Source organism: Miniopterus schreibersii (genome assembly GCF_964146895.1).
Source record: "Miniopterus schreibersii genome assembly, chromosome: 10".
NCBI lineage: Eukaryota > Metazoa > Chordata > Mammalia > Chiroptera > Miniopteridae > Miniopterus > Miniopterus schreibersii.
In genome coordinates, this window is record NC_138110.1 from 25,003,924 (window position 1) to 25,030,319 (window position 26,396).

The window sequence follows — 26,396 nt, forward strand, 5'->3', positions numbered from 1 at the left end:
CATGGTTGAATGAAGCTTACCTAGCACAGGTATTTTCCCCACAAGGCACATCACAGCCTTCTTGTGTTTAGAAACACTAGACAGCATTTCAGCACTATAATTGGGAGCCATTATAAGCAACAAAATCACCAACAAAAAGCACAAAAAATGCATAAAACATGGCACTAAATATATCATGAAAAGGACAGTTGTTTACAGTAGGAGAACTGAACAAGGTGTAGAGCGTCACCTTGTTTGACCTCAGCTGGGGACCTGAGCATCAGACAATTTGAATTTTTCTCTGCTCTGCGCATGTCCATGCCTGACCACAAAAGCACTATGAGTATTGATTTGGGGGTTGCACATGCATTTTAGTGAGTTAGCAAATTTACAAATACACAGCCTGAATAAGAAGGATTATTTGTACTATTACTATGCCCATTTTGCTAATGCAGAAATGTAGGCTTACAGTGGTCAAGTCACTTGCCAAAGTGATATAACTGCTGAGTGGTAGACTTGAGGTCGGCTTGGCTCCAGAGGCCAAGCTTTTAACCATGATGCTAATTATCTCATGACCTCCTGGGTGTGTTCAGGAACCAATAACCCTCTGTGAGGAACCTTGCTCTGATTACTTTAACACTGAGTCATTAGACTAGATGACCTTTAAAATAAATTCAAGTCTTGAGATTTAATTATTTTAAGAGTTCTCTTAGTTGTGCAAATTCTAATGCTTTATGGGGCCAGATTTTAAACAAATTCTCTAATGAGCCATCACATTTTTCTATTAGCTTTCAACATTTTTAACTAGATTTCATGATGAACTATTTGCTTTGTAATATTTCTTTACCTCCCACTATAGTGTAAAAACATTAAATTTAGACTGTTTTACAAAATAGCCTATTTTACAAAAATCTACACTAAGAATTTCTCTGGATTTTGCCATTACCATTCAGGGCAAGCCACAGATCTAATTTTGTGTAGACTATTTTTCACTTTTTATTCATATCACGTACTTCTGCTGACCCTCAGGGGGTCACACACAACAGTGTGGTCAAGAATTACAAATACTGAGTTGGCCTTTTTTGGGAACTCAATTGGACATCAGCCTTCATGTAGCTTTTGAAATTCTTCACCAGATGTGACATTTTGTATTATAATTTCTAACTTTAATTGCTCCTATGAATTACTCTACTTATAATTGGATAAAACACCCTCTTACTTTCCAGCACCCTGCCCATGAGCCCCCTTCCTGAGGCACCTTCTTCAGTCAGGGAGGAAAGGGGCAGGAATTGAATGGGAAACTGGGTACAATCTCAAAAAGGTACTTCCTGGACATTTAAACACAAACTCTCCAACAGCAACAGATTGTGCAAATCATTTTAGTGGAGCGGTTTCTGCCCCAACTACTAACACAGAGGTTACCCGAGAAGGACCTGTTTGTGGAACATAAGAATTCATCTTCTTCTTTTGCATCTTTTTAGCACAATATAATTAGAATTTATTCCTAGTAGTTAGGACCTGGCTTAATTTGTCATTTTTTTCTATGATAAAAATTACCATCTATTCAGATTTCCTGCCAGAATATTTTTTGGAGAAATTATGTGAGTGACCCTTTGAACAAGTTTGCCCACTGCACCTGTTATTGGTCTTGACTTTTCTTACGTCCTGTTTGAATCAATGAATATTTCATGAATGGCCACAGCTACAATTATCTATAGTTCAGAGACAATGTATAAAGAAAATAGTATGGTGATCTGTGATGCTTTTAACCTTGTCACAGAAATTGGATTAAGTCGGTGGATAGGATGAAGAACCCCTGCACCTTTCCTTGTAAAATCAGAATCTGATCAAACCCCCGGCAACTGGCAGAGGTCACATACAAGAATCTGCCTCCAGACCTTAGTCACTGAGCACACAGCAGACACTGGCCCATGTACCCAACCCCCTCAACAGTGTGCACTGCCTCTGGGAGTGTTCTGTCTACCTCAGCAGCCCCTGCTGTCCCCTTGCCCCTCTCTCTTAGTCAGCCAGCTCTGCAGAGGCTACTTCAGTTCTGAACCTGTCAGCAGGACCAGCAGAGGCCTATGTGCCACCATCCATCTTTAGAAGTGAGTCACGCTGCCCACCTGAACAGGACCCAGGTCTGGCTTCTGAGATGCTGTGTTCCCATCACCCTTCTGGACTTAGTCAAATAGTGTTTTAGAGGCTCTTTTAATGTTTGAACTCTTTCTTTAAAAGAAATATTTCATGTTGCATGAAATAAAGTTTCCTTCTTCACTGTATCTTCCTACCCTTTACCCCCCATTTTATCTTTCATGGAAGTCTACAATGCAAAATAGATAAAAGGTACTTACTGTGAAAAATAAAGTAGATGAAATCTAGGTTGAGGTGCTCAGATTTTCCTTGCTTAGCTACTATCCTTGCAAATGTCCCCTGAGACATCACCATAGGCCCCCACGGCTTTGGGGCCTGTGATCCAAATCCACTGGACTGGGCTTGGGCCTTAATTTCCTCCCACACTCTGGAAATTCTCAGGCACTCTTCCTGCTTCCCCAAAGCTCCTTTCAGATTATGACTTATGCCAAGCCCCAGTAACTTGAGTGTGGCTTTTGGGCTTCCTCCATACCGCTCTCCCCTAGATTCGGACCCATTATCGGCCCCACTGTGAATGGAAATATCACTCAGAACTTTGAATCTAGACGCAGTTTCAAACTTCCTGCTTCTACACCTTTTTCTGCCTCATTAGACCCTAAAGCTGACTGCTGTTGTTTGCTTTTATTGATTCAATCCTCCAAGCGAAGACTCCATTTAAGGCTATACCAGTGGCAAACAGAAGTCACTATGTGTGAAGACAGACACGTGCAAATTAGGTGTAACAGAGATCTGAGCCCTCAGGCTAGAACCCCTCCCAAGCCGTCATCCTCTGTCCCAAGTTGCACTTTCACTTGGGTATGATGCTCTGGACACCTGGCCCACAATTTCTCCCAGAGTTCTTTAGGCCCCTCCACCCACGAGACTGTTAAACACCCCGTCACTGACTGCTAAGGTAGGTGTTTTCATGATAAAGCTCACTCATGGCTGCACTCTGCTCAGCCAGATGGAATAGCAAGTCCGATTGTCCCCAGCATGCCCACTGAAGAGGGGACCTTGTGGCAGACCATGGAACTCTGGTCTAGGTGCTCTTGGATGAAGCTAATTGATGCTGGAGGTGATTGCCCAGGAGATTGGGCCCCATTAGCTCCAGCATGGCCGCCCTGAGTGCTGAGGGGATTAAGATCTTTGTACACACTAGCTCAGCTCTGCCCAGTGTGCACCACAAGCACATGAGTTAAACAAGAGCAAGAGGACTCAGCTCTGGGGCCTTGGTGACATATTTCCATGTGGAGTTCAAGCAGCTGTGCTGAGAGAACAAAAGGTATACAAGAGGAAATGACAATGGTGGATCCCTTTAAGAGTAGATAGGGTAATTTCTTCTATCCTCATGTCAGATACTTTCTTAAATTTCAGGTTCTAGATGTGCACCCTTGAGGTTCATTAGCTATAAGAAGGCTGTCTACCCGAGCCATGTATCAGCATCCACACGCAGGTGTGCGTGCATTTGCACCTGTTCCTGTCTGAATAAAATGTGCATCTAATTAGTTAATAATTTGGCATTTGCTTTGGTTTTATGTTAAGTGTTGCTTTTTGTTCTGAATGTCCATCCTTGAGATTCATTCTTATTTTTATTCATGAGATGAGTGCATACGGGGTGAGGAATTCTATAACTGAAAAATTTTGTTGAGATCTGATTATGATGACCAAACACAGTTGACCACCCCATAGTTCTGACCATTTTATTTTAGCCTGGAAAACAATGGCTATTGATCCTGTGCAGTTTAAAGGGACACAAATTCCAGTAGTTGGGGTATAGAAAGAAAACCACCACTTTTCTTATCTGGGGAAATACCATCAATGATGCATTACTTTACAAGCAAGAGTGAATGAAAGGGAACCAGCCACGGCACCATTTCTGCCACCAGATGGTGTTTGTCTGCTTCTGTGTACTAATTGCTATCAATAATTAAACACAGGTCTCTGATTCATATGCACAGAGGCAGTGATTCTTAAATTAAACATTTTAGAATCATTATAGTACATTTTATAGGTTCAGCTAAACACAGCGCTCTGGCTGATTATGATTAAACATACTGATACTAAATTACATATCGATCCCATAAATATCAATGCACACAGAGAAGCAATGAGAACACTTGTAACTAGAAGGAGCTTTTTAATTCGAGGCTATAATGGGGAAAGTTTTTAATGAAACATCATGCAGAGGGTTGGATTCTCTCAGTTGTCTGTTATCCCATAGAAAATAGATTTTATTTTTCCTTTCATAATATGAAACATTAACTATAAACTATGTCTAATTTTATGACCTACATAGCCTGCCTGTGTAGACTCAAATATTTTGAAAGTAAAAATAATTTGTGTTTTCTTGACATTTTCTTAGAACTTTAAACATAACAATTGTTCCCACTTCTGTGAATGTTTATCAATAAAAGAGATACTGGTTCACACCCAACTGGGCGTGGCTCAGCGGTTGAGCGTTGACCTAGGATCCAGGCAATAGGGGTTCGATTCCCGGTCAGGGCACATGCCCAGGTTGCGGGCCCGATCCCCAGTCCGGGGCGTGAAGGAGGCAGCCGATCAATGACTCTCATCATTGATGTTTCTAGCTCCCTCTCCTTGCCTCTCTCTGAAATCAATAAAGATATTTTAATAGTGGTTCAAACTGGATACTGTGTGTGATCAGATATACTAACACTCTTAACTAGACTGAGTATTTGTGTCCCCCACACCCCCAGATTTTAAAGAAGAGGGAACAAAGGCCTCTGAAGTCCCTTACAGCTCTAAAATGAGATGATTCTATTATTAAATATCCACAGCAATTTGAGAGGAAGCTGCATTAGTGCAAATGGGAACTGAGATTGCTCATAGAAGCCAGTAGTTACACTGGATGATTCACTCACTTCCAGGCATTTCATCTGCAGATCCGTTGACTGATGCGGATGCTTTACAGTCTGCATGGTCATCCTCAATCAAAGCCGCCAGATGATGCAACACGTCCAAAGGACTATCAAATATGAGTCATGTATTCAATTGAGCTTGAAGAGACAATAAACAATGAAAATATGAGTAGAAGGGCACTGTTCTTTATAAAAATAGATAAATGAAGTAATGCTTCTTATTGCTGAATGGCTAACTATTTTGAAAAATATTGTGCCCTGGTTATAGAATGGTGGCAGGAGACTTCACTTTGGGGGGTGAACACACAATACAATACACAGATGATGTATTATAGAATCGTACACCTGAAACCAAAGTCATCCCAAAAAATTCAAAATAAAATTTTAAAAAAGAAAGCTTTGGGAAGTTATAGTGTGAGCATCTTAGCTATTCCTTCCTTAGAGCCTCAGATACTTTCTTAGAGTTTTTGTCTTCAAGGGGTTCCAAACACTTGGCAGTGAGTTTTAAATGTCATAGCTGAGGTATTTTCTTTTCTTCCCCATCATTTGGGTTTGCAATCAGAGTGCCTGTGCCAGGTTAGAGAGGAGTTCAATAGTAAGGCAACAAGCCCACGGTTTCAACAAGGTCAAAGGATTAACAAAAACGTATTCAGTGCAAACACAGCCCAATTTACTCAGTTTTATCAGTGTGACCTCAGGGGCTTATCAATCCCATCAGCACCCATGAGACAGATTCTCCAGGGGTTTCTTTATAAGGTAGGTAGGCAACAAAAAAGAAAAACTGCTACTCTTCATGCCAGGCCTTAATATTCTCCTCTATAAAATAGATTTATTAATATTCTCATGAAAATATTAAATATGTTCCATAGGAAGGCTTGTCAATAAATGGGATGATATTAATTTCATGTTGTAGCCAGGTCTGAGTGCTGTATTTTATATCCATTCTGTTTTATTTTAAGATAAAACGTTGTGCTTGTTGACCTCAGTGGCCTCTTCAAACTCTTCCTACCAAAAGTTATAATGACAATGCTTGGGTTTTGTGGTTTGCAGACTTTCACTAATGTACAGGAAATGATGTGATTTGGGGTCAGCAATTTTCAGCCTTTTTCGTCTTATGGCACACATAAACTAGTTACTAAAAATCTGCACACACCAAAAAATGTATTTTTTGCCAATCTAACCAAAAAATGGTATAATTTTGATTGAGTTATAAAAAATAATAATAATAGTAATAATTACCTACTCTCTTTGCTCCAAACTGACTTTTAAAAAAATCAGGTGCCTATACTTGTATATAAGGATTTCGGGTACCAAGAATTAACCAATCAGATGCAACCTTATTATGCAACATGACCAACAAGGTGCAATTCTATTATATGACCTATAGATTTATGGTTTAGACAAGGCATTCACATCAAACAGCTATTGTCCTGTTAGCTGTTGTCATTTTTTTATTTGACAATCTAAGAAAACAAGAGTTCAGTGGCCCTGACTAAATCGTTAGGTATAGCAAGTTTTAAAAATTCTTGCGGCACAATGATTGCAAATTGCCCTTTTAGGTGGGGAAACTCATCACAAATCAGCATATGAGGTTTCCACATAACTGTGGGCTCATTTAGACTGCTTGTTCAGGGTTTTGAAGTAACCAAGAAACTTGATGTAAGGTTATTTATAGATTCAGTAAAAGAATTTTAATATATTGCTCTGTAATCTATAAGTTATAAAAAGACACAGTGAATAATAAAAAATAAATTAAAACAACAGGAATAGACAAGAAACGTAATAGGTTCTGCATGTTATAGAAAGGACCCATATGGTACCCAAGTACCCTATATACTTTTAGTGATGTAGAAAAATAAGATGGAAACATATTTTTATTTTTCTAACACTGTGTTTCAAGTGAAACCCCAATAACTATTGACACAATGTAAACTAAAGCAAACATTACAACATCACAAGGAGCCATAAAGATGACAAGGAGATTGAATCGCTGTAGCTAAATCTATGGAGACCCTAAAAAGAAAACTCAGTTCATGGTCCAAACACGCTGCTGTCCAGGCAGACAAGGAACATTATAAGCTCACGAAGGCCATGCGAAATGTAGAAGTAGCCAATGTGCAAGACGGCATGTGCCAGGCGCACTGTGACGCAGATGTGCGTGTACAGGTGGGCTCTGGAAAGAGAGAATTCCCATCCGTTGCCTTACCCAGATCAGAGCGTATTTTTGTGTAGACAAGAATGTTATTAACTTTTGAGCCTCTTCAGGAGGGCGCCCTTATCTTTGTCAGGATATTAGTGCCAAGCCTGGCTGATAAGAAGCCCATAATAGGGGAACGCTTTGGATATAGATCCTGAAACATCCCTGGAAGTCACAAGAAGTGTGGTTCAAAGGATTTGGGCAATGCTTCCCACAGTATGCCCTTTAATCATTTAATCATCCGATTCTGAAAAGGCTCAGTGCCTTGGCATCTCTACAGTAAAGGGAGTCACTCCGACAGGTTCCTCAGTAATAGTGCATTATGCTTCACACCCGGTTACATTCATTTAGCCAGGCCCACGCACAGAAGGACGTTGTACATTTCAAGGAGCATGAGATTTTTTATTTTTTTTTACATCATTTTGGGTAAAAGTGCTTAACTTGTGTCTGGGAATTTATTTTCAGCTCTATGCTCTTTGATTTTAGTTTTGACTCCAGAGTTATTGAAAGTAGTGTAAAAGCAGCAGAGAAAAACTGCTTCCCTCCTGGACTTCTCGAATGAACCCTTGTTTGTAAGATCCACCTGAGGTTTTTTCCTGGTTGTTCAGTGACCTCAAAACGTCTGACATAGAGAAAAAGTATATCCACTGATCGCAGAGAAAAGCTAGCTGTATTAGTGCTTTATTTTATTTGCTTTCCCCCCCTTCTTTCCTTCCTTCCTCCTGTTAGAGGTACCACTCACAGATACCAGAGAGCTGTTACCGGACGGCCCCGAGTGAGAGGGAAAGGGCCGTCCCCAACTTCGCATCTTGTCTTCTCATATAAATTAATTTAAATGAGAAAACTCCAGATGATTGTGTTGTGACGAAGCCAAATTTATTAAAGCAGTTAAAGCATGCACCTTTATTTACAAAGCAAATCTACATATCTGGCTCATGAAATGAAGACAAGGCTCTCAGCTAACCTGGAGAGCGTGTTGGGTGGGGTTCTGAGGTGTTAGATACTCTCCTGTCATAGGTTTCAAACGTCCTCTGCTGAATGTTTTGGTACAGATTACATCCCAAGGTCCTTTTTTACTTTGTTGTGGCCTTCCCAGAATTCAAGAGAAGCACCTGGCAGTTTTATCTTGTCAAGCCTTGAGACTGCTAGCTTTTCCGCTTAGGGAGTAAAGCCCCTTTTTTCCTTTCCCCTTCCCCCCTCCTTTCCTGAATTCTGTCTTAAGGAGGCTTTTAACCATTTGCTCTCAAGTGTTCTTGGCTGGAGAAGACAATGGCTTATTATTTGCAAGCTGGCTTCAAATTGCCCACATTGTTTCGCCTCGTTTTAACTTTCCTGTCTCAGTTTCCCTCTTCCACTTGCTCTGGAATTTTACTAGCTTTTCACTGCCCTGTAATCCATCCTTCCTTCCTTCCTTCCTTCCTTCCTTCCTTCCTTCCTTCCTTCCTTCCTTCCTTCCTCCCTCCCTCCCTCCCTCCCTCCCTTCTTCCTTCCTTCCCTCCTTCCCTCCTTCCTTCGACCATGGACATTAGCCTCTGTTAAGCCTTAGATGTTTTGATGACAGTTCATGATTTTTTAGAACTTCAGTAGAACTGATCGGCAATTCTGGAGCCATGACTGCACAGCAAATGGGCTAAACGTGGTTTGATGCCACAAATTAAACAGTAGGTTATACTTTAATTTTAAACATTTTATTCCAGTAAAAGATGAGAGGGGGCCAGAAAAATGTGCAAACCAGACTAAATTAATTTCTAACATATGTTGGTGGGCAGTTATTTAAACACATAACACTTCAATAGTTATGATTTGACTTACTAGGCTCTCACTGAGTGTTTCTTCCAGATAATGGATACCTTCTCAGGTATCAAAGGATTTCCTAAGTTAAAATTTTCAATTTCTTCTCTTTTTTCTTCCTTGCCACCATTAAATTAATACCACTGAAACTTGATCTTAACTTTCCCACTATTGCCCATGAGTATATGTCCTGTTTTCCAAGAACGGGTACTCTAAAAGAGGCGACACAGAGTAATTATTACATCATTTTTAGAGGCTCAGGATTTTTCACTCCTTTGTTAATTTCCCAGAGCAGAGAAGGATCTTCAGTTATATTTACCGATATAATTCTTTAAAATAAAAGTCACAAAAGTGACTTAAAGAGAAGTCACAGAAGGATTTTATTTCAAAGTATGCTATAGCAACTGCCATTAGTGTTTCACTGGAGAGAAGGTCCGTGTTTGTGAAGAGAAGATAGGAAACCACAGATGAAGACTACACCTGCGAAGAGCAACTCAATGAATTAAAAAAAAAAAGCTTACTACTGTCCAGATTAAGATATAGAATGTTAACACCTAGACACCTCTACTGTGCTCCATCTCAGTTATTGCCTCCTGTAAAGATAATCACCATATGACTTATATTGATTAGTTTTATTTTTGTGTGTGAAATTTAAATTAGTGAATTTCATAGTGTATAATCTTTTCTGTCTGGTTTCTTTCGTTCAACATTATATTTGTGAGAATCACCCTTGTTATACAGAACAACATTTTTCATTTCCATATAGTATTCCACCATATAAAGTTATTTATCCAATCTAGTATTGATAGGAAAGGCTAGTTGTTTCCAATTTTGGGCTACTGCAAATAATGCTGCTATAAATATTCTAGTACTTGTATGTAGTATATATAATTTAGCAGTGGTTGGAACTGCAGGGTCATGATATACATGAAAAGTTAAGATCAGTGGTGCATGGACAGGCTAAATAGCCATCTCAGATGGTAAATAAAGAAAAATTAAATTTACTTAATTAAAAGAGGATGGGGATGGAGATATCCAAAGGGAAGGGCTACACAGCATTGAGTCAAAGGGTACTGGGCCATGATGGCAACAAAGATATACTTGGGACAGTGAAATAAGGAGGAGCATAGAAGAAGCAACAGGAGAGCTTAGGCTGGGCTGCTCTGGCTCACTGAGAAGTCAGAGAGAGAAGGGGCCTGGGAGACAGGTTCCAGGGGGTCCCTGGACGAGCTCCCCTGTGCTCCCCTGGTTGCAAGTCTCATGGGGTCCCCTTGGAGGGAAGAAGGGGGAAGGAGGTGGTACCAGCGTGCTCCCCTGGGGGTGGGGGGGAGTGTACACTGGGTCCTTTGTCCTAAGCATATTTATCTCTTTTTTGCAGGTGGAAATCTTAGAGGCTGAAATACAGTTGAGGCCTAGATGTTATCTTTAGGGAGGAAATGCTCAGGGGATCTAAACTGCATGACCAGCGATTTGCTAGGGAAAGATAGGTTACCCTGGGGACAAGGTTCTTGTTTTCCCAGTTTTCCCCTTGCTAGGCATCCCTGGCTTTCTGCCCGGCTGAGTTTCTGTACCCGTTTTCTGTACCTGGCCTCTGCTCATGTGAAGTCTAACAACACGTCTATGTTCTACTTTAGCAGATACTGCCAGTTTCTCAAAATGCCTGTTACTAATATAAAAGCCCCAAAGGAATGACTAAGACTTCTTGTTGCCCCACATTCTTATCAACATTTGATAATGTTTTCCAGCACCTGTGGGGAGGTTTAATTTACATTTTTGATGATTGCTGCTGTTAAGCTCCTTTCATATAATCACGAGCCATTGGGATATTATATCTTTCTTAGTGAAGTATGTATAAAAAGCATTTGTCCATTTTTAATTGGAATCTCTATCTTTTACAAATGTACTTTCCTTTACATATTTCTAGCTACAGTTCTTATTTCAGAAATATGCACTGTAAATATAGCCTCTAACTCCTTCTCTGTGGCTGACATTTTATGCTCTCTTGTGTCATTTGCAATGTGTATGTTTCCCTTTTTTTTTCTTGTCAAAGTTGCCAGGAATTATCAATAAGGTTAATCTTATCAAATAAATTATATTAGCTTGGTTGGTTCTCTTTACTGTAGCATAAAAAATATCATGAATAAATTAGAACCTAATGGAATATTTGAAGTGAGCGTCAGTGGAGGCCTTTGGTTTATCTTTTTGAGAATTGCTCATATATTGACAAGAATCTATCAAGCTGACTTAAAGGATTTCACTAGAGGTAGTGCTATAAGAATTCCAGTCAGACTAAACCCATGAGTGTTGCTAAATCACACACTTCAGAGTCAATATGAAACTTTAACTGACTCTTAAAAGAGAGAGAAGATGTGGACGGACATAGAAGATGGAAGAAGGCAAGTTGAATATAAGAATCCATGAATCTACAGTCATGAAGAAAAAGGTCCATAAGGAGACTAAATGGGATAGTGGGTGACAGCTATGGCATAGTGCTGACCAAGCTTGGTAGAAATTACCGGGTAAAAGAAATATTAGTATATTTATGATCTAAGAAGTCCCCCCGCCCCCAGTTTTCAAGGAAGGGCTGCCCATTTCCCCTGCAGTCTTTAAGCTCCATGAGGTCAAGGATCATTTCTGTCATCTTGGCCAGTTTATATTTCCTATTTACCAAAACCTAGGAGGTAGTTCATGTTTAGTATGTGTTGAAAGAAAAAAAAAAGGAAAGGGAGGAAGATGATAAGCTTTTTTAGGTTTGGCCTAATGATTTTTTTACTCAGGCGCCAATAAAACCTAATTTATATTGGCACATAGTAAATGCTGAATATGTTGAAGAAAAACAAACGTAGACCGGTGCATAATGAAGGGATTGCTGTGGTACCAATTGTGAAAACATTTGTCTTGCAGGATTTTGACTTGGGTGTGCTTGTAATATAAATCGACTCCATTCACACCAGAGCCAGCGTTCTTAATAGAAGGATATGGAACATTACAACAAGTATCCACTATCCATTATCAGATCCTTCACTCTGCCCCACCCACGTACCAGCAAAACGCCTTCCTATTACTAATCTAGGTATTGATCAAGAATACTGAAGCTCATTGCAACATTCTTAAAACCTTTCAAAAATTTCTTGGCCTAACCAAAATTTCTAAATGCATCCACCCATGTTTTTAAGTAAGGCGATGAAGAAAATGTAATTAAACTATATAGCTGATAAGCTCTATAAACTATAAATCAAACTACATATTAAATTAAAATAAAATGGATAAAAACAATCTTATCGTGAGTCATCGATTCAACTGGCTTTCTTAAAACCAAATTGAATTCGTCTTCTGTTCATTGCTTCTCAATATATGTAAACATGTGCCATCGGAATAGGCAATAAAGCAGGGTAGGTGCTGAACTATTGCAACAGTCAAAGCATCATTCTGAGGTAAACAGTGCCACTTGCACGGAACAGGCTGTTCCAGGGCAGGAACTTGTCGGAGGCTGTGTGTTTTGGGTGGCAGAAGGGTGGTTACCTAGCAACAGCCCCTCCTCCGAGGTCTCTGCTGCAAGAAGGGTATTGCTCACGTCAGCAAATTGATTACTTGTTTTCTGGATCTAAAAAGAACAATGTAACCATGTGGTAGGGTGTGAATCTCGAGTATAAGAAATTTGCAGGTTTTTTACTCTGTGTGAGATCAGCTTCTCCCTCCTCACCTGGTACTGCTAGAAGCTCTTCTAAAGAGATTGGATACTGAATAATACGCGATTCGCCTAATGAAAAGGAGGAAAACCTCTGGCGTTTTAATTAATAACATTTATTTTCAGTTTGCTTTTAAAGCAAGCAGTGAAACAGTTACTCTCCATACACAGGAGCTTTAGCTCTGGGCAAGAGGTAATCTTATCACAAGGTGTCCTTAGAAATGAGACAGCCCAGGGTGGGGTGGGGTTCTGTAGACACGGAGTTTAAACAATCTAGACAGATTTTAGATGACAGCATTTCCCACTTGAAGGTAAAGTTAATGAGATACTAATTTATAGGGAACATACACATAAGGTACTTATGTTTACAACAAATGAGGTTATCCATATGTTAGCAATAACTTAGCTAGAAAACACGCATATTAGTAAACCTCACGCTGTATATTTCGTCTACCTGAGATATGCACCACAAACAAATGTGGCTCTGTCTTTCATCTCCTGGATGTTTATTTCTAGCGACAGTCCCACCAGGTGCATGCTTAACTGAGGAAGCGAGTCATCTGAATGAAGTGAAAAGATAAAGCCACACATGGCAGATCCTGCCAATGGAAGATGAAATACAGTAGTCTGTGTGTTTTCATAGCATGAAGATACGACGTTAAAAAAAAAAAATCTGTTAGAAGAATGTTACAATGCCAAGTATGTGGGAGCCGTAGAAGGAGAAAGAGAAGGGACTTTCATTTGTAAAATTTTCCATGATGCAAAAGGCTGAAGCCAGTTTCTCCCCAGATACAGTCCTGACGCTCGGAGTGGCTGCTGGCCAATGTGCAGGGACCTGTCACTTGTACAGTAGCTTTTCTGAGACTCACCCAGCCCCCCCCCCCCCCCCATCTCAGCACACACTGGGTGTCAGCTGCTCGCCGGGCTCCACAGCAAAAGAATTCTTTGCGGAGCAATAACTGACAGTTGGTGTTACAGCCTTAGTTCTCTCCTTTGGAAAATTCCTAAACATTTGTTTTTGAAAAGCAAAATTAATCAGAATCTGACACGGTATTTTTTCCCAGTTCCTCAACCCCAGGAAGATCGTGGTTCAGAAAAAAAAAAAAAAGTAGGTTTTCCTTTAAAAAATAACTCACAGTTATCAACATCATTTTAGATTTTGGTCTGATCTTGTGACTGTTTTTTGCACAGTCTGTTAGAAGCCAAGGCTTTTAACCAGAAATGTGATTCCAGACGTTGTCTTATTAGAGGCGAAAGTCCTGGAGGAGAGTGAGTCTGAGCACAGAAGGGATTCGCCCCATCTGTTCCCGAGTCTTCTAACCGGTCAAATGTCAGATGCTACAGGGAAGGGAGCTGACAGATGGAGCAACAGCAACAGCAAAATGTTTAGACCAAACATTTATTGCAAAACAAGTGATTATAAATGGAAAACTGTCCTCCTGTTTCAAGTGGACCCATGTGCAGTGAGTTGTTTTCTAACCTTAGAGATACCGAAGAAAAAATTCAGAAAACAAGAAAATACGCACCAGCAGTTTACCACGGGTGGCTGGACGCAGAAATCTATCTTACTCTGCCCTCGCATTGCCTCTGTAACTCACATTGTTCCGAAAACTCCCAGCACGTTCCCACTGATCTAGGTGATCAAAAGGTTCTCCGGGAGGCGCGGACAAGGGGTGAGTTTTCGGGTTCCTCCCCACGTGCCTCTGAGTCACCCCCCCGCGTGGCAAAGCTAATAGCCAGGAGGAGTCCAACAGTTAAAATAACTGATGAGTGTGTGCTGAATCCTCCTGAGAGAAGGGAGGAAGAAAGAAAAAAAAAAAAAAAGAGAGAGCGAGAGGCGAGGCGGGGGCGGGGCGGGGCGGGCGCGGGCGCGCCGGCCGCCGCGCGGCGTCAGGATTGCGTCAATTCGGCTCCAGCCGCGTCGGGAGCCGGGCGCAGCTTCTCCGGCGCGGGCGCGGGCGCGGGCGGATCGCTGCGCGAGGGCGCGCGCACCTCCCTGCCGGTCGCGGCTGCGGGCGCACGTCCCGGGCTCCGCGCCGCCGTCTCCAGCGCTCGGGGAAGCCGGCGCCGCCGCCTCGAGCCCGATTTCCCTTCAGCACCCCGGACAGAGCGCGCCGCGGAAAATGGCTCCGATCGCCACCAGCCGGGAGGAATTCGGTGAGCGACTTGCTCAACTTGCAACCGCCGCGGTGCTTCCAATGCTCCGCGTGCGCCGCGCCGTCCGTGCGCCCCCAGCCCGGCCCCGGCCCCGGCCCAGCCCCGGGCCCCCGGGAGGTGGACTGGAGATGCCCTTGGGAGTTCATCCGACAGGAACTGAGAACAATGCGCGGCCGTCGAGGCTCCTCTCGGCCGCGGCCCCCTTCCCGGGCGTCTCCTTCCCACCCTCGCCTCCCGCTCGGGCTGCGGTGCGTCCGGGAAGTTCCCGCAAACGTCCGGGCAGCTCTGGGAATCGCAGCGCGCCCCGGGCGGGGAAAGGGGGCCTGTTGTTTGCTCCTGGGTTTCCTTGATCCCGTAGGTGGTTTGCATTTGCAGGTGAATTGAGGGGAAGCCAAATGATCTGCGATTACATAAGGGTCGGATCTTGGCGCACATCACGCAACTTAGGCGTGGGAGGCTTGGGGATGTGGATTTTGTTACGGGGTGGCCCCTGAGGATGTTTTCCTCCGGTCGGTTTTTATTGTATCCTCGATAGAGGCTGCTAGGGAAAGAGGCAGAGCCCTGGGGTGCTAGGTGGAGGTGAAGGGATGTTGGGGATGGAGGAGCGGAGCCCGCTGCGGAGCGCAGGTGAGCTGATGGGAGCTCGGGGAGGAGAGGGGAGTGTGCGGGCCAGTTAGCGAAAGGCTGCGGGGAACTAGAATTCGTACTCCATTTTTCCAGTTCAGTTTTTCTTTTTTCCTATACCAAATTTTTGGCACCTTTGCTCTCGTCTCTTCTCATAAATAAAATCAGATGTACTTCTTTAAGCTAAAAAAAAAAACGAAAAAATCATATTTTTTAGGTCCCATTACATTCTGAAGATAAGAGATCAGAGTTTTACTTACTTTACAAGTATTCAGAAACACAGGGGATTTTATGGAAGTTTTTGAATAAGGAATGATATCTACAAATGCATGATAATTGCTACTAAACTGAGTGAAATGACTGAGATTGTTGCTCTCAAAAGCTTAAGACCTTGTCAGTAGAAAATACAGAGGGAGCAAGGGAGTCTTTCTGTGTCATATTGAATATCTTGCCATTTGACACAAGTCTTAAATAGAGGCATTTGTGATGTTATATTCAGAATTTAGTTTCTTTCACAGCCTTCCCTTTGGGTGGTTGAGTTGATATTGCTGTGTTTGCTTATCACAAACAGCAGTATCAACTTTCCCAATTTCTGATTTGAAAGTCAGAAATTGTCTAACACTGAGGCATTTTCAGAGACTGTACTAGAGAAAATTCCTTTCTAGCCTGAGCCACCAGCCTATTTAAAAAACAGTCATTTGCTATCACTTTTATTGTTCTTCTTGCATTAGTTCATGGCTTTGCTTTTGCTTCCTGGCCTTGTTTTATTAGACAGTCCAGGAGGAGATACTTTTTTCTGCCATAGAGACTTGAATAGAAGGAAAAACTGAAAAGCTGATACGTACTAAGTTTAGCTGATTATCTGTATCTCTGGCATCATTCTTCTTCTGTAGCGTTCACTGTTTTTTTCTATTTGGGGAATTGAGAGGTTTATTTTTCATCTCAATGTGACTTAGTTTCTTGATATAATTAAGCTACAGGATATTTTATTGTTGTTTGCTTTTTTACCTTCTCAGATACTTCTGTTCTTGTTTGTCATTTCTTAATGTATGTTCTTTGAGCTTAGTTTTGTGATTATGAAGTAGATAGGCAGAGGATTTGAGGAAACGGGGAAGGGGAGGAACAAAAGATTATTCTTTCAGGGGTTATTTAAACAAGACTTAACCCTGTCCTGACTGGGACTTTTAACTTTATTCCTCAGTATTTGAGATGAAAAAAATAGATTGGAATGGAACTAAATACAGATAATATTACATTAGGTATATTCACTTTCATTATGTTATACATTGACTAATCGGAGCAGTGTGTCCAGGTAGAGTAATACTGTTTTTTACACTATTTTTTTTAGTATTACTAATCATTTGTGGGAGAGATATGCTTCCATATGGAGCATGATAAGCTTCATGCATAATCAATGTTACCTAATGTCAGTGTAATTTAATGTGCCTTCATTCAAGGGAAGAATGCCAATTTTAATTTGATTACCATTTGCCGTGTGAAAATATGCTTGGAAAAAATTAGTTATGGATAAAATTGAACTCTAAATTATCCGTACTCACTCTTCTCACTACGTGTTAAGGAATGATGATTCATTTAGAACCATTGTTCAGTGTTTATCCTATTTAGGTGTAATTAATTCGTACTTCAGATAATTCACTGTTGGAGGAATTTGGGGTTGATATACAAGGAGTTTGTAGTGTTATAAGTTATGTAATATTAACAGCCTGTTGTTCATCTTTTATGTTAGTTTTCCCCAATATATGTACATTTCTCTTCCATAATTTGGATGGACATTTTTAATGAGTCTGTGACAATGGCAGATAATGTTCCAACATTTCTTAAAATTACTTGAATCACTGAGTCCCTAAGTGTTTGCTGCCTGGATCCTGGGTAAATAAAGAACTGCTAAGAATACAGACTCTCCCAGTATCTGAAGAATGTGCATTTAAAGTTCCATAGTCAGTAAGAATTGATGGTTCGGGAAAGCCTCAAAATGTCAATGCAAACATAACGCAATTAGTACTGACCCATCACGCTCTAGTTGACTTATGTTGTCTGTGAAAACAAAGGTAGGTCAGGGTCCTTCAGCATTCCCCCACCCCTCACCCAGGCCCTGTTTCACCTTTTCATTTCATTTATGAAAACTACTGAAAAGGAGTTTCCATCCTACTGTACTTTTTTCCTGTGTGTCACAGAAAGGATGTGTTTATTACTGAAGGTGATGTGAAATATGTACCTAACTCATACCCAGAGCCGTTGGAAAGCAATTCAGTCTGTGCCACCTACAGCCATTGCCAGCTCTAGGATGCTTCCGTGTAGGCTCATAGTCTCCAACTCTGCCCCTTTAATGTATGTTATTGGTCATTTGGTTTTTCAGATGAAATCCCCACAGTGGTGGGGATCTTCAGCGCGTTTGGCCTGGTCTTCACAGTCTCTCTGTTTGCCTGGATCTGCTGCCAGAGAAAATCATCCAAGTCCAACAAGACTCCTCCGTATAAGTTTGTGCATGTGCTTAAGGGGGTTGATATTTACCCTGAAAACCTAAGTAGCAAAAAGAAGTTTGGAGCAGACGACAAGAATGAAGTAAAGAATAAACCAGCTGTGCCAAAGAATTCATTGCATCTCGACCTTGAGAAGAGAGATCTCAATGGCAATTTTCCCAAAACAAACCTCAAAGCCGGCAGCCCTCCCGGTCTGGAGAACGTGACCCCGAAGCTCCTTTCAGAAGGGGAAAGGGAGGGCGTTTCCCCTGATAGCTTGAAGTCCAGCACTGCCCTTAGCTCAGAAGAGAAACAGGAGAAGCTGGGAACCCTCTTCTTCTCCTTAGAGTACAACTTTGAGAAGAAAACGTTTGTGGTCAACATCAAGGAGGCCCGCGGCCTGCCAGCCATGGACGAGCAGTCGATGACCTCCGACCCATACATCAAAATGACCATCCTCCCAGAGAAGAAGCACAAAGTGAAAACCAGGGTCCTGAGAAAGACCTTGGACCCGGCTTTCGATGAGACCTTTACATTCTACGGGATCCCCTACACCCAGATCCAAGAGCTGGCCTTGCACTTCACAATCTTGAGTTTTGACAGGTTTTCAAGAGATGATGTCATTGGAGAGGTCCTCATTCCTCTGGCAGGAATTGAATTGTCTGATGGGAAAATGTTAATGAACAGAGAGATTATCAAGAGAAACGTTAGGGTAATTCATTTTTAGTGCTTAACCTATTTATAAACAATCTTTTATGTAGCTATTTTTGTATCGAGGGGGTTTTTATTAAGATGATAAGTTCTGTCTATATCATCTTTACCATCTTTAATTATTATTAATCATAATCAAATAGGGAGCATGGGAATAGAGTAGATGAAAGAAAATTTAATTCATAACTGGAAATGCTTAAAGTATTTTAATAATATAAAACAAATTGGCATCCTTTATGGGATACTTAAATATCACTTATATAAATATTTTTGGTAATTACTATCACAACTGTTTTGACTAAGATGCCATTTCAACTAAAAGGCAGGCACATATTTCTTATTCATGCACAAAGGAACAAAGATGTTTCAAGGTCAGCATAATTGAATCTGAAATTGAAATTTAAAATTAAATCAATGTCTCCTGAGGATTTGGAAGTTGTATTGACTTTTCATAGAGCTGCTTTTCAAGAAGGAGACAGCACATCATATTGACTCATAAATGGTCATCCCTATGTTGTATAACAGGAAGTGAGTTACTCTGCCTTCAGAGTTATACTACTTCAGTAGTTCTGGGATTGTTAGCAAATGATCAGATGTTAATCAAATTTAATCCTATTTCCATATTACATACAGAATACAGAACTCCATTGAATTATTCCAGTTGAGGTGTTTTAGAATAACTTGTGTCTCTAAGGCATAATTTCATAGAATTCCATAAAGCTCATCATTTTAACCATATCATTGCCTTTGTCTCTTTGTTGAAATGAATGAAAGTCAAGGTCCAGAAACATTAGGTAGCTTGTTTGAGACATCTGGCTGTTCAGTGGCACAGTGGGAATTCAGATCTGTGCCCTACTCTTATTTCTTCTTGAGGTATTTATTCATACAGCTACCCCATGTCAGCTGGTGTATAAATACATACTGAAGATTTTGGAGCTCTGGCCCAGCCATCATTCTTAGTTATAATCAAGCCCCAAGTTTACATTTTGTTACTTTCAATTAAAACATGTACTTTGAATTCTTGGTAATCTTATATAACGTCCTTAAAGTACAGATCAAACCTGAGTACTATGCAGAGAAGGATCCTGTGCTACTGGCCAAACACAAAGCATTAAAAATTGAGTCAATTCTCTCCAATACTTAATTCACTCCTTGGATTAAATAAGGACTTTGGGTGGGGGCTGGTGGCAGAGAATTTTAACTCCACCATTCCTCTGGACCCAGGGAGTGATGGGGGTCAGAATAAATTTCAGTTGGTCTGAATTCAAATTCCAGTAATCTCAGGGCTAAAGAATTTAAAATAAAATCAAACTTAGCATGAGTCATTTTGCACTAAACAGATTGATTCAAATTATTAGATAATCTGTTACTATTCATAACTTCAAAAAGTATAGATTTAATTTAAAGAGCAGAAGTTAAACATACCTCTGTCTGGGCCATGCTCTATCCTTTTAAACATTTTAGCAGTGGGTGTGGCGAACTCAGTACCATTTTAACATCCTGTAGTGCCCAAAGAGGCCACACGGTGGCAGGCAGCGGTTTTCAGGAGGTGTTGGTGATGCACAAAAGCTCCTTGCCCTCGGATTCCTTAGCATACTAAAATAAAAATACGTGGAAAAGTTACATGTAAATAACAACGCTGTTATATTGCTTTAAAATGTTAGTATAAGTACAAATTTCGAAACAAAAATAATAAAGATGCGTATACCACATGTCTCTTTAGAAGTCTTCAGGACGGGGCGAGCTGCTGATCTCTCTCTGCTATCAGTCCACCACCAACACTCTCACCGTGGTCGTCTTAAAAGCTCGACACCTGCCCAAATCCGACGTGTCTGCGCTTTCAGGTAAGAATGCTGCCGAAAGGCTCGGGCTCAGGGTGTAAGTGAGCAACTCCCTGGCAAAAGAATTAACTGACATAATCATGCTTTTAATTCACCTTTTATTCATAATCCACAAGTGATGCCACTGTTTTTCTGTTTTTCGTTTTGTGGAATAATAATGCGAGCCAGTGCCGTTAGCAAGAAGAAGAAAACAACATGGTTCTGAGATCTAAGCCAAAGAGCACAGTGTAGATGTCTGAATGGGGTTAAGCAGAGAGTAGTGATAAATGCAGGGGTGAGAGGCCATGGCCCAAAATACAGTGATGGATGTAAAGTAAAGGTTAGGGAGAAAAGTTCTTAATTTTAGTATTTTAAATGAACCTGCCTGTCTTTTCACTTCTATGATTATATTATGTTTCCTTTTAATTTTTCATATATGTGCTTTAAGAATTAGCTTTTTTGTTTTGTCGCTAATTAAAAAATACCTTGTTCTATAGTAAGATGCGAAAGAACTCCTGACCTATGGGTTATAATGATCTGAGTTCACATCCTAACCCTCCCATTTCTTAGCACAGTAAGCTTGGCTATGTGTCTCTGTACAAACTGTACATCACACTTACCTTGAGGGGGACTGTGAGATCTGGAAACATGCACTTCATCAAATATCACTTAGTTTTACTATTATTATTATTAATTGATAATAGAAGTTGAAAACATGGTCTTAAAGGTTTATATTAGGGAGCTAAAATTAACTCTTATGCTGCAACCAAGAAAAGGTAAAATAATATAATTAAATGTGTGATAAAGTAACATGATCCTAAAGTCCACACAATAACAGTGACACGGGGAAGGTCAACATCAGCAAATAGAAAGCAACCCTATAAGGCGATTAAAGAAGCACCAAAAATTTGAAGCCTGAAAGGGTATTGTCTCTGTGAATGCTAAGTGCCCGTTCCACAGAAAAAGCAACCCAAGCTCCAAGAGTCAGAGCCTTACCCAAAGCCATACAGCCCAGTGAGGTTAGGTGCTCGCTCCTGTTTTCCCTCCTATCCCATCCTCCGATGAGTTATTAGTAACCAGGCCGTGTCACTAGAACACTCTGTTCTTCCCCTTAACCTCCCTCTCCTGTCGCTGCAGTTCCTCTCTCAGCCTCTGGTTTAGAGCCGTTTTCTCTTACGCTGCACATTCCCAGTCATTTCCCACTTGTTGACAAGAGAGGAGCCAACCTCTACGTGCCCTCTGCTCTGTCCCCTCTGTCCTGCCCCGTTTCCATTGCCCTCGCCTTTCGTGGGCACGCGGCCACCTCTAAGGGCGCCGCGCGCTGAGCTCAGCTCTCCAGCCGGGCCCGGGCCCTGTAACGTCTGTCCTTCCCCTTGCAGACCCCTACGTGAAAGTGAACCTGTACCACGCCAAGAAGAGAATCTCCAAAAAGAAGACTCACGTGAAGAAATGCACCCCCAATGCGGTGTTCAACGAACTGTTTGTCTTCGATATCCCTTGCGAGGGCCTGGAAGAGATAAGCGTTGAGTTTCTGGTGTTGGATTCCGAACGGGGGTCCCGCAACGAGGTGATCGGGCGGCTGGTCCTGGAAGCAGCTGCGGAAGGCACCGGTGGGGAGCACTGGAAGGAGATCTGTGACTATCCCAGGAGACAGATCGCCAAGTGGCATATGCTCTGTGATGGTTAGCACCCTAGCCATGCGTTGGGACTTAATGATTTTTACTAGGCGAGGAGTAATTTTCTTTCTTCCTGATATCTAATTGCAAGCTTGTGACAGCAAGCTACCTTTTTGTTGTTGTTGTTAGAAATGGATTGAGTTAGCAGACCAGAAAGTAACTGTAAATTATCATGGTAATTTCCCCCTTTCCTAGAGACACTGGATAAATTTTCGTAAGAGATTTAATTTCCCCTGCAGGTTACCAGTGATATAAATAAGAGTAGTCAAGCATTTTATGAATAGAGCAGTACATGGTTATGTAGCAATCCCCGTTTATGGCTGTAGTTTAGGAGGTGACCTCATAGGAGCATGTCACTGGAAGTCAATGGGATTGTTAAGATTTAGAAATGAAAAGCGTGTCTTATGAAAATTCATCCATTTTTCTTTAGGTGGGGAAATAAATTTTTCTTTAGATCCAAAGATATTAAAGAAGTGTTCTCTAGTTTGTTTTTATTAATTATGTCATGTGCAAATGGTGTCCTACATCTAAAAGTATATGGTCATTGCCCTTTGTTTTATAATTATTTGATGCCATTTTATCCTAAGGGGAGTAACTTAGGTTTGCTTCAAGGGGGCAGTGAACAAACTGAGTCATTATTTTATCAAAGGGCTGAGTTGAGAACACTGTGGCTGAAATACGACTTTTCTCCCCACTAAGGTTAGATGTGAGTCAAATGTTGTAAAATATAATCTCACATAGGACCATGGCCTGGAATTACTCACTGCCTGTCACAAGCATCGGTGTGGTCTAACAAAGCTCTGTTCACCTTTGTGAAGTTGTTGAATTAGCTAGTGGGTAAAGAAAGAAACTTCAGGTAGAAATCCAGTTAGAAATGCCGTTTTCTTATATGTGTAGTATGCAAGTGTGCATTCAAGGTTTCCCTGGGACGCAGAGGGCAGGGCTAAGTAAGTCTTCACTAAGTCATTCTCCAGAAAGGACTAAGATACTATCTGAAAACAAACAAACACAAACAAATAAAGACTGAAGTTTTAACCATTGCCAGACGAAAAGCATTGCTTAAACTAACGAACTGGCAAGATTAAAAAGTAGTTCTACAGCAAGCCTAATATAATTTACATATGTTCACACAAAATAAATTCAGGCTGTCAAATTAGCACAATAAAGTATGTTTCAGTATCTTTCTAGGCTAATTTGCCTTGAGCTGTTTTCTGTGGAACAGTTTATCAACAGAATTGTGTCTTCATACTGTTTTTCCACTGCCAGGGCCCTGAAATGCATTCAAAACCTAGAGTAAAGCAGTGCCCTGTGGCTATTTGGAAAGAATGAACTTGAGGTAATGTGAGTTTTTAGAGAAGTATGGGTGAAACTCGGGTACAGTTGAATTATTAAATATGCAAGTTAGAAAATAAAGTCTACTGAAAATTTTACATTTTGAGTCAGGTTTCGTGTCAGTACTTTAGCGGTTTTTGAGAATGTGTTTGATATCTCCGTGTTTGTAAATTCTATGACAATGCATTTTCAAGGCAACTTATACATGCTTTTTATGACTATGCTTAATGTAAAGAAAACGTTTTACATGTACAAAAATGGAAACTGACCTCTTTTCTGTGCTTTAAGATGACTTTGGGATTGAAAAGACCATTCCCCAATCATTGTCCTCATCCCACCACAAAGTCACCTCTCAACATCTTGGTCCACTCAGCATTTTCATGAAAGCAACATGAAATGAATTGCCGTCAGTGTGTGGTTTGGGGGAGCCAATGGCCTTTTTATGTATGTATATTTGGTACATGGGCCATGGAATATAATATATTTTAGAGTTTTGAAAACGTGTCAGTAGTCAACCCTAAGCATCCTTCCCAGCTGCCAGAAGTTAGTGGTGGTACCAAGTAAAGTATGATTGTTGGAGGAGGGTGATTTTTTTTTTAAAGCAAAACAACAAAACCTACAACAAACACTTTTTAAATTACAATGAATAATTTGTAAATAGTTTTTAGTTATTAAAACTTAAAGTGTTTTTGAGTGTGAAAAGTCTAGTCAAACTATTTGCAACTGCTTTTAAGTAAAGAAAGAAGAGAAACTAAAAAGTAATGGAAACAGGCAGGGACATGTGTGATCCCATCATCTCCTGACAGTTGTCCTGTTTTATAATGTATTACAATATCAATGTGAATATCTTGAATCCTGTTACCAATCCTGCACTGTATTAAACATGTAAATTAATTGTTTGTCTAATTAGCCGATCTCACCGCCCTCATGGGGAGGTGCTCCCATTTGAAGAACTGTGTAACTCAGTGACTGACTTGTTCTGATGTTGTAACTCAATAGAAGTGATTTGGAAGGAAGCATGGCGTGTGAGATGGTGTCTGTCCTTTTGTGCCAGCAATGTATGATGTTTGTAAGACGATGTTTGTAAGACATGAATAAATTGCTGCTTTTGCCCAACCCATTTTACTCAAGCTTTCTGCAAATGGACTTTGTAATAAGGCTTCTCTTACTTCTTTCTAAGCTCTCACGTTTCCCTAAGAGATCCCCTGGCATAGATTAGGGAACATTAGTGATTCAGCACCAAGATCTTTCATATATCTCATTTTATTTTGCTGAATCCTCATAACAACCACCTGGGACAATTATCATTAGCCCTGTTATACAGAAGCAAAACCTGAGACTCAAGGAGCTTAGGCAATGGACTCAAGTGCATATGAACATATATCCACATTTCCCTGTTTATTAGATGGATAAAAGCATACCGTATACTACATAATAGAGATCTTTCCAGGATTCACAGAGGCAGTTTTCACCCCTTTTTACAGCTGCATAGTACTCCCTCACAGCATCATTTTAAAATAATCAATTGTGAACATACAGTCTCCTATTATAAGTAAGGCTCTAGTAAAAATGAAATGTGTATTTTACTGATCTTTACATTCTATAGTAGCTAGGTTGCATATAGTAAGTTCAATTAATATTTAAGTCTGAGCCATCACAAGTTGTCAGATTGGAAGCAAATTTAATTGATGATTATACAGAAAAACTTTGAAAACCACTATTATTCTGAAATAGTAGTAGAAAAGAGCTACTCCAAAGATATAAAAGGGTTTTTTGTCATTCTGATGTACTTTAATAATAGATATCCCACCCTGGCCAGTGTGGCTCAGTTGGTTGGGCGCCATCCCATGTACTGAAATGTTGTGGGTTCAATTCCTGGTCAGGTCACATGCCCGGGTTGCAGGTACAATCCCTGGCAGGGGGCGTGCAGGAGGCAGCTGATCAAAGTTTTCCTCTCACATCAATGTCTCTCTCTCTCACTCTCCCCCTCCCTGTCTTTCTAAAGGTCAATAAAAATAGTTTTTAAAAATAAAAAGTAGACATCTCAACTTTTGTCAAATTAGTTTTGGGTTGAACTAGGTTTTTTGTTTGTGAGAATTGGATTTACACTCCCAATTTCTAGTATTAAGCTAATACTGAAGTGTTTTTGTATTCCTTGTAGGATATCATCTGAGGTCAAAGAAAGATAATTTAAAAGCAATTATGATATGAATTTGATTTGAAAATTTACTGGGAGTGATTTGAAATCCTATCATTGAGATTGTACAGCACACATGAAATGTGACCCAATAAAATGCCAAAGTTCATCTAAGAAAAAGATACTCGGCATAGAATTATGGGAGGACCTGCCCAGGTGGCCTGTGCAAAGTCATGCAGAGAGCAATTGCGAAATCACTGGAAGCAAGGAGATGTTTGGGCCAGCACCTCAAATGTCGGCAGGGCTCAGGCAGAGAAGGCGGAGCACATTGAATGTATTGCCTCAGGTTTACTACAATCATAGGTCATTTATTCAATGGAGAACCCTTAAATACACGTGACCTTTGGATGGGGAATAGGTCTAGTTCTCTAATTTGCACCCCTGACCCAGTTTGCAGATAATACTGGTGATGCTAGTGACCTAGCTGCTCTATTGCCTCTAGTACTAACATCCACCACTGTCACATTCTATGATTCTGCATGTTCCTCCCAAATTTAATTCTATTGTGATATCATTTAGTCAAGTAACAACTCTGGTCAATTTGGTTCTTCCACATCTTTCTCGAAAGACAGTCTGGGGGAAAAAAGACTGTAGAGAAATTTTAAGTGACAATGTTGAAACCAGGTCCTCTATTTGGCCAACATGGACCTTTTTTCTTTCTCTCCTGGCTCTTCCCCAGCTACTTCATCACCACCCTTGCACAGATATGCCCGATGAGAGGTAAAAGGATCA

At 40.7% G+C, this 26,396-nt stretch overlaps 1 protein-coding gene across 1 annotated transcript; it reads left to right on the top strand.

Moving 5' to 3' along the window:
• Positions 1 to 14,533: 14,533 nt before the first annotated feature.
• Positions 14,534 to 24,597, top strand: SYT4 (synaptotagmin 4). The gene is made up of 4 exons (XM_081148283.1): positions 14,534 to 14,824; positions 17,826 to 18,640; positions 20,363 to 20,483; positions 21,839 to 24,597. The coding sequence occupies exons 1-4, from the start codon at positions 14,791 to 14,793 to the stop codon at positions 22,144 to 22,146; spliced, it is 1,278 nt and encodes a 425-aa protein (XP_081004409.1). The 5' UTR covers positions 14,534 to 14,790; the 3' UTR covers positions 22,147 to 24,597.
• The last annotated feature ends 1,799 nt before the right edge of the window (positions 24,598 to 26,396 follow it).

Bases quoted from the DNA above. Each gene is read 5' to 3' on its own strand.
- SYT4 (XM_081148283.1), top strand. From the start codon at position 14,791: ATGGCTCCGATCGCCACCAGCCGGGAGGAATTCG. The intron at 14,825-17,825 runs GTGAGCGACTTG...TTGGTTTTTCAG, and splicing joins CACCAGCCGGGAGGAATTCG to ATGAAATCCCCACAGTGGTG. The intron at 20,484-21,838 runs GTAAGAATGCTG...TTCCCCTTGCAG, and splicing joins CGACGTGTCTGCGCTTTCAG to ACCCCTACGTGAAAGTGAAC.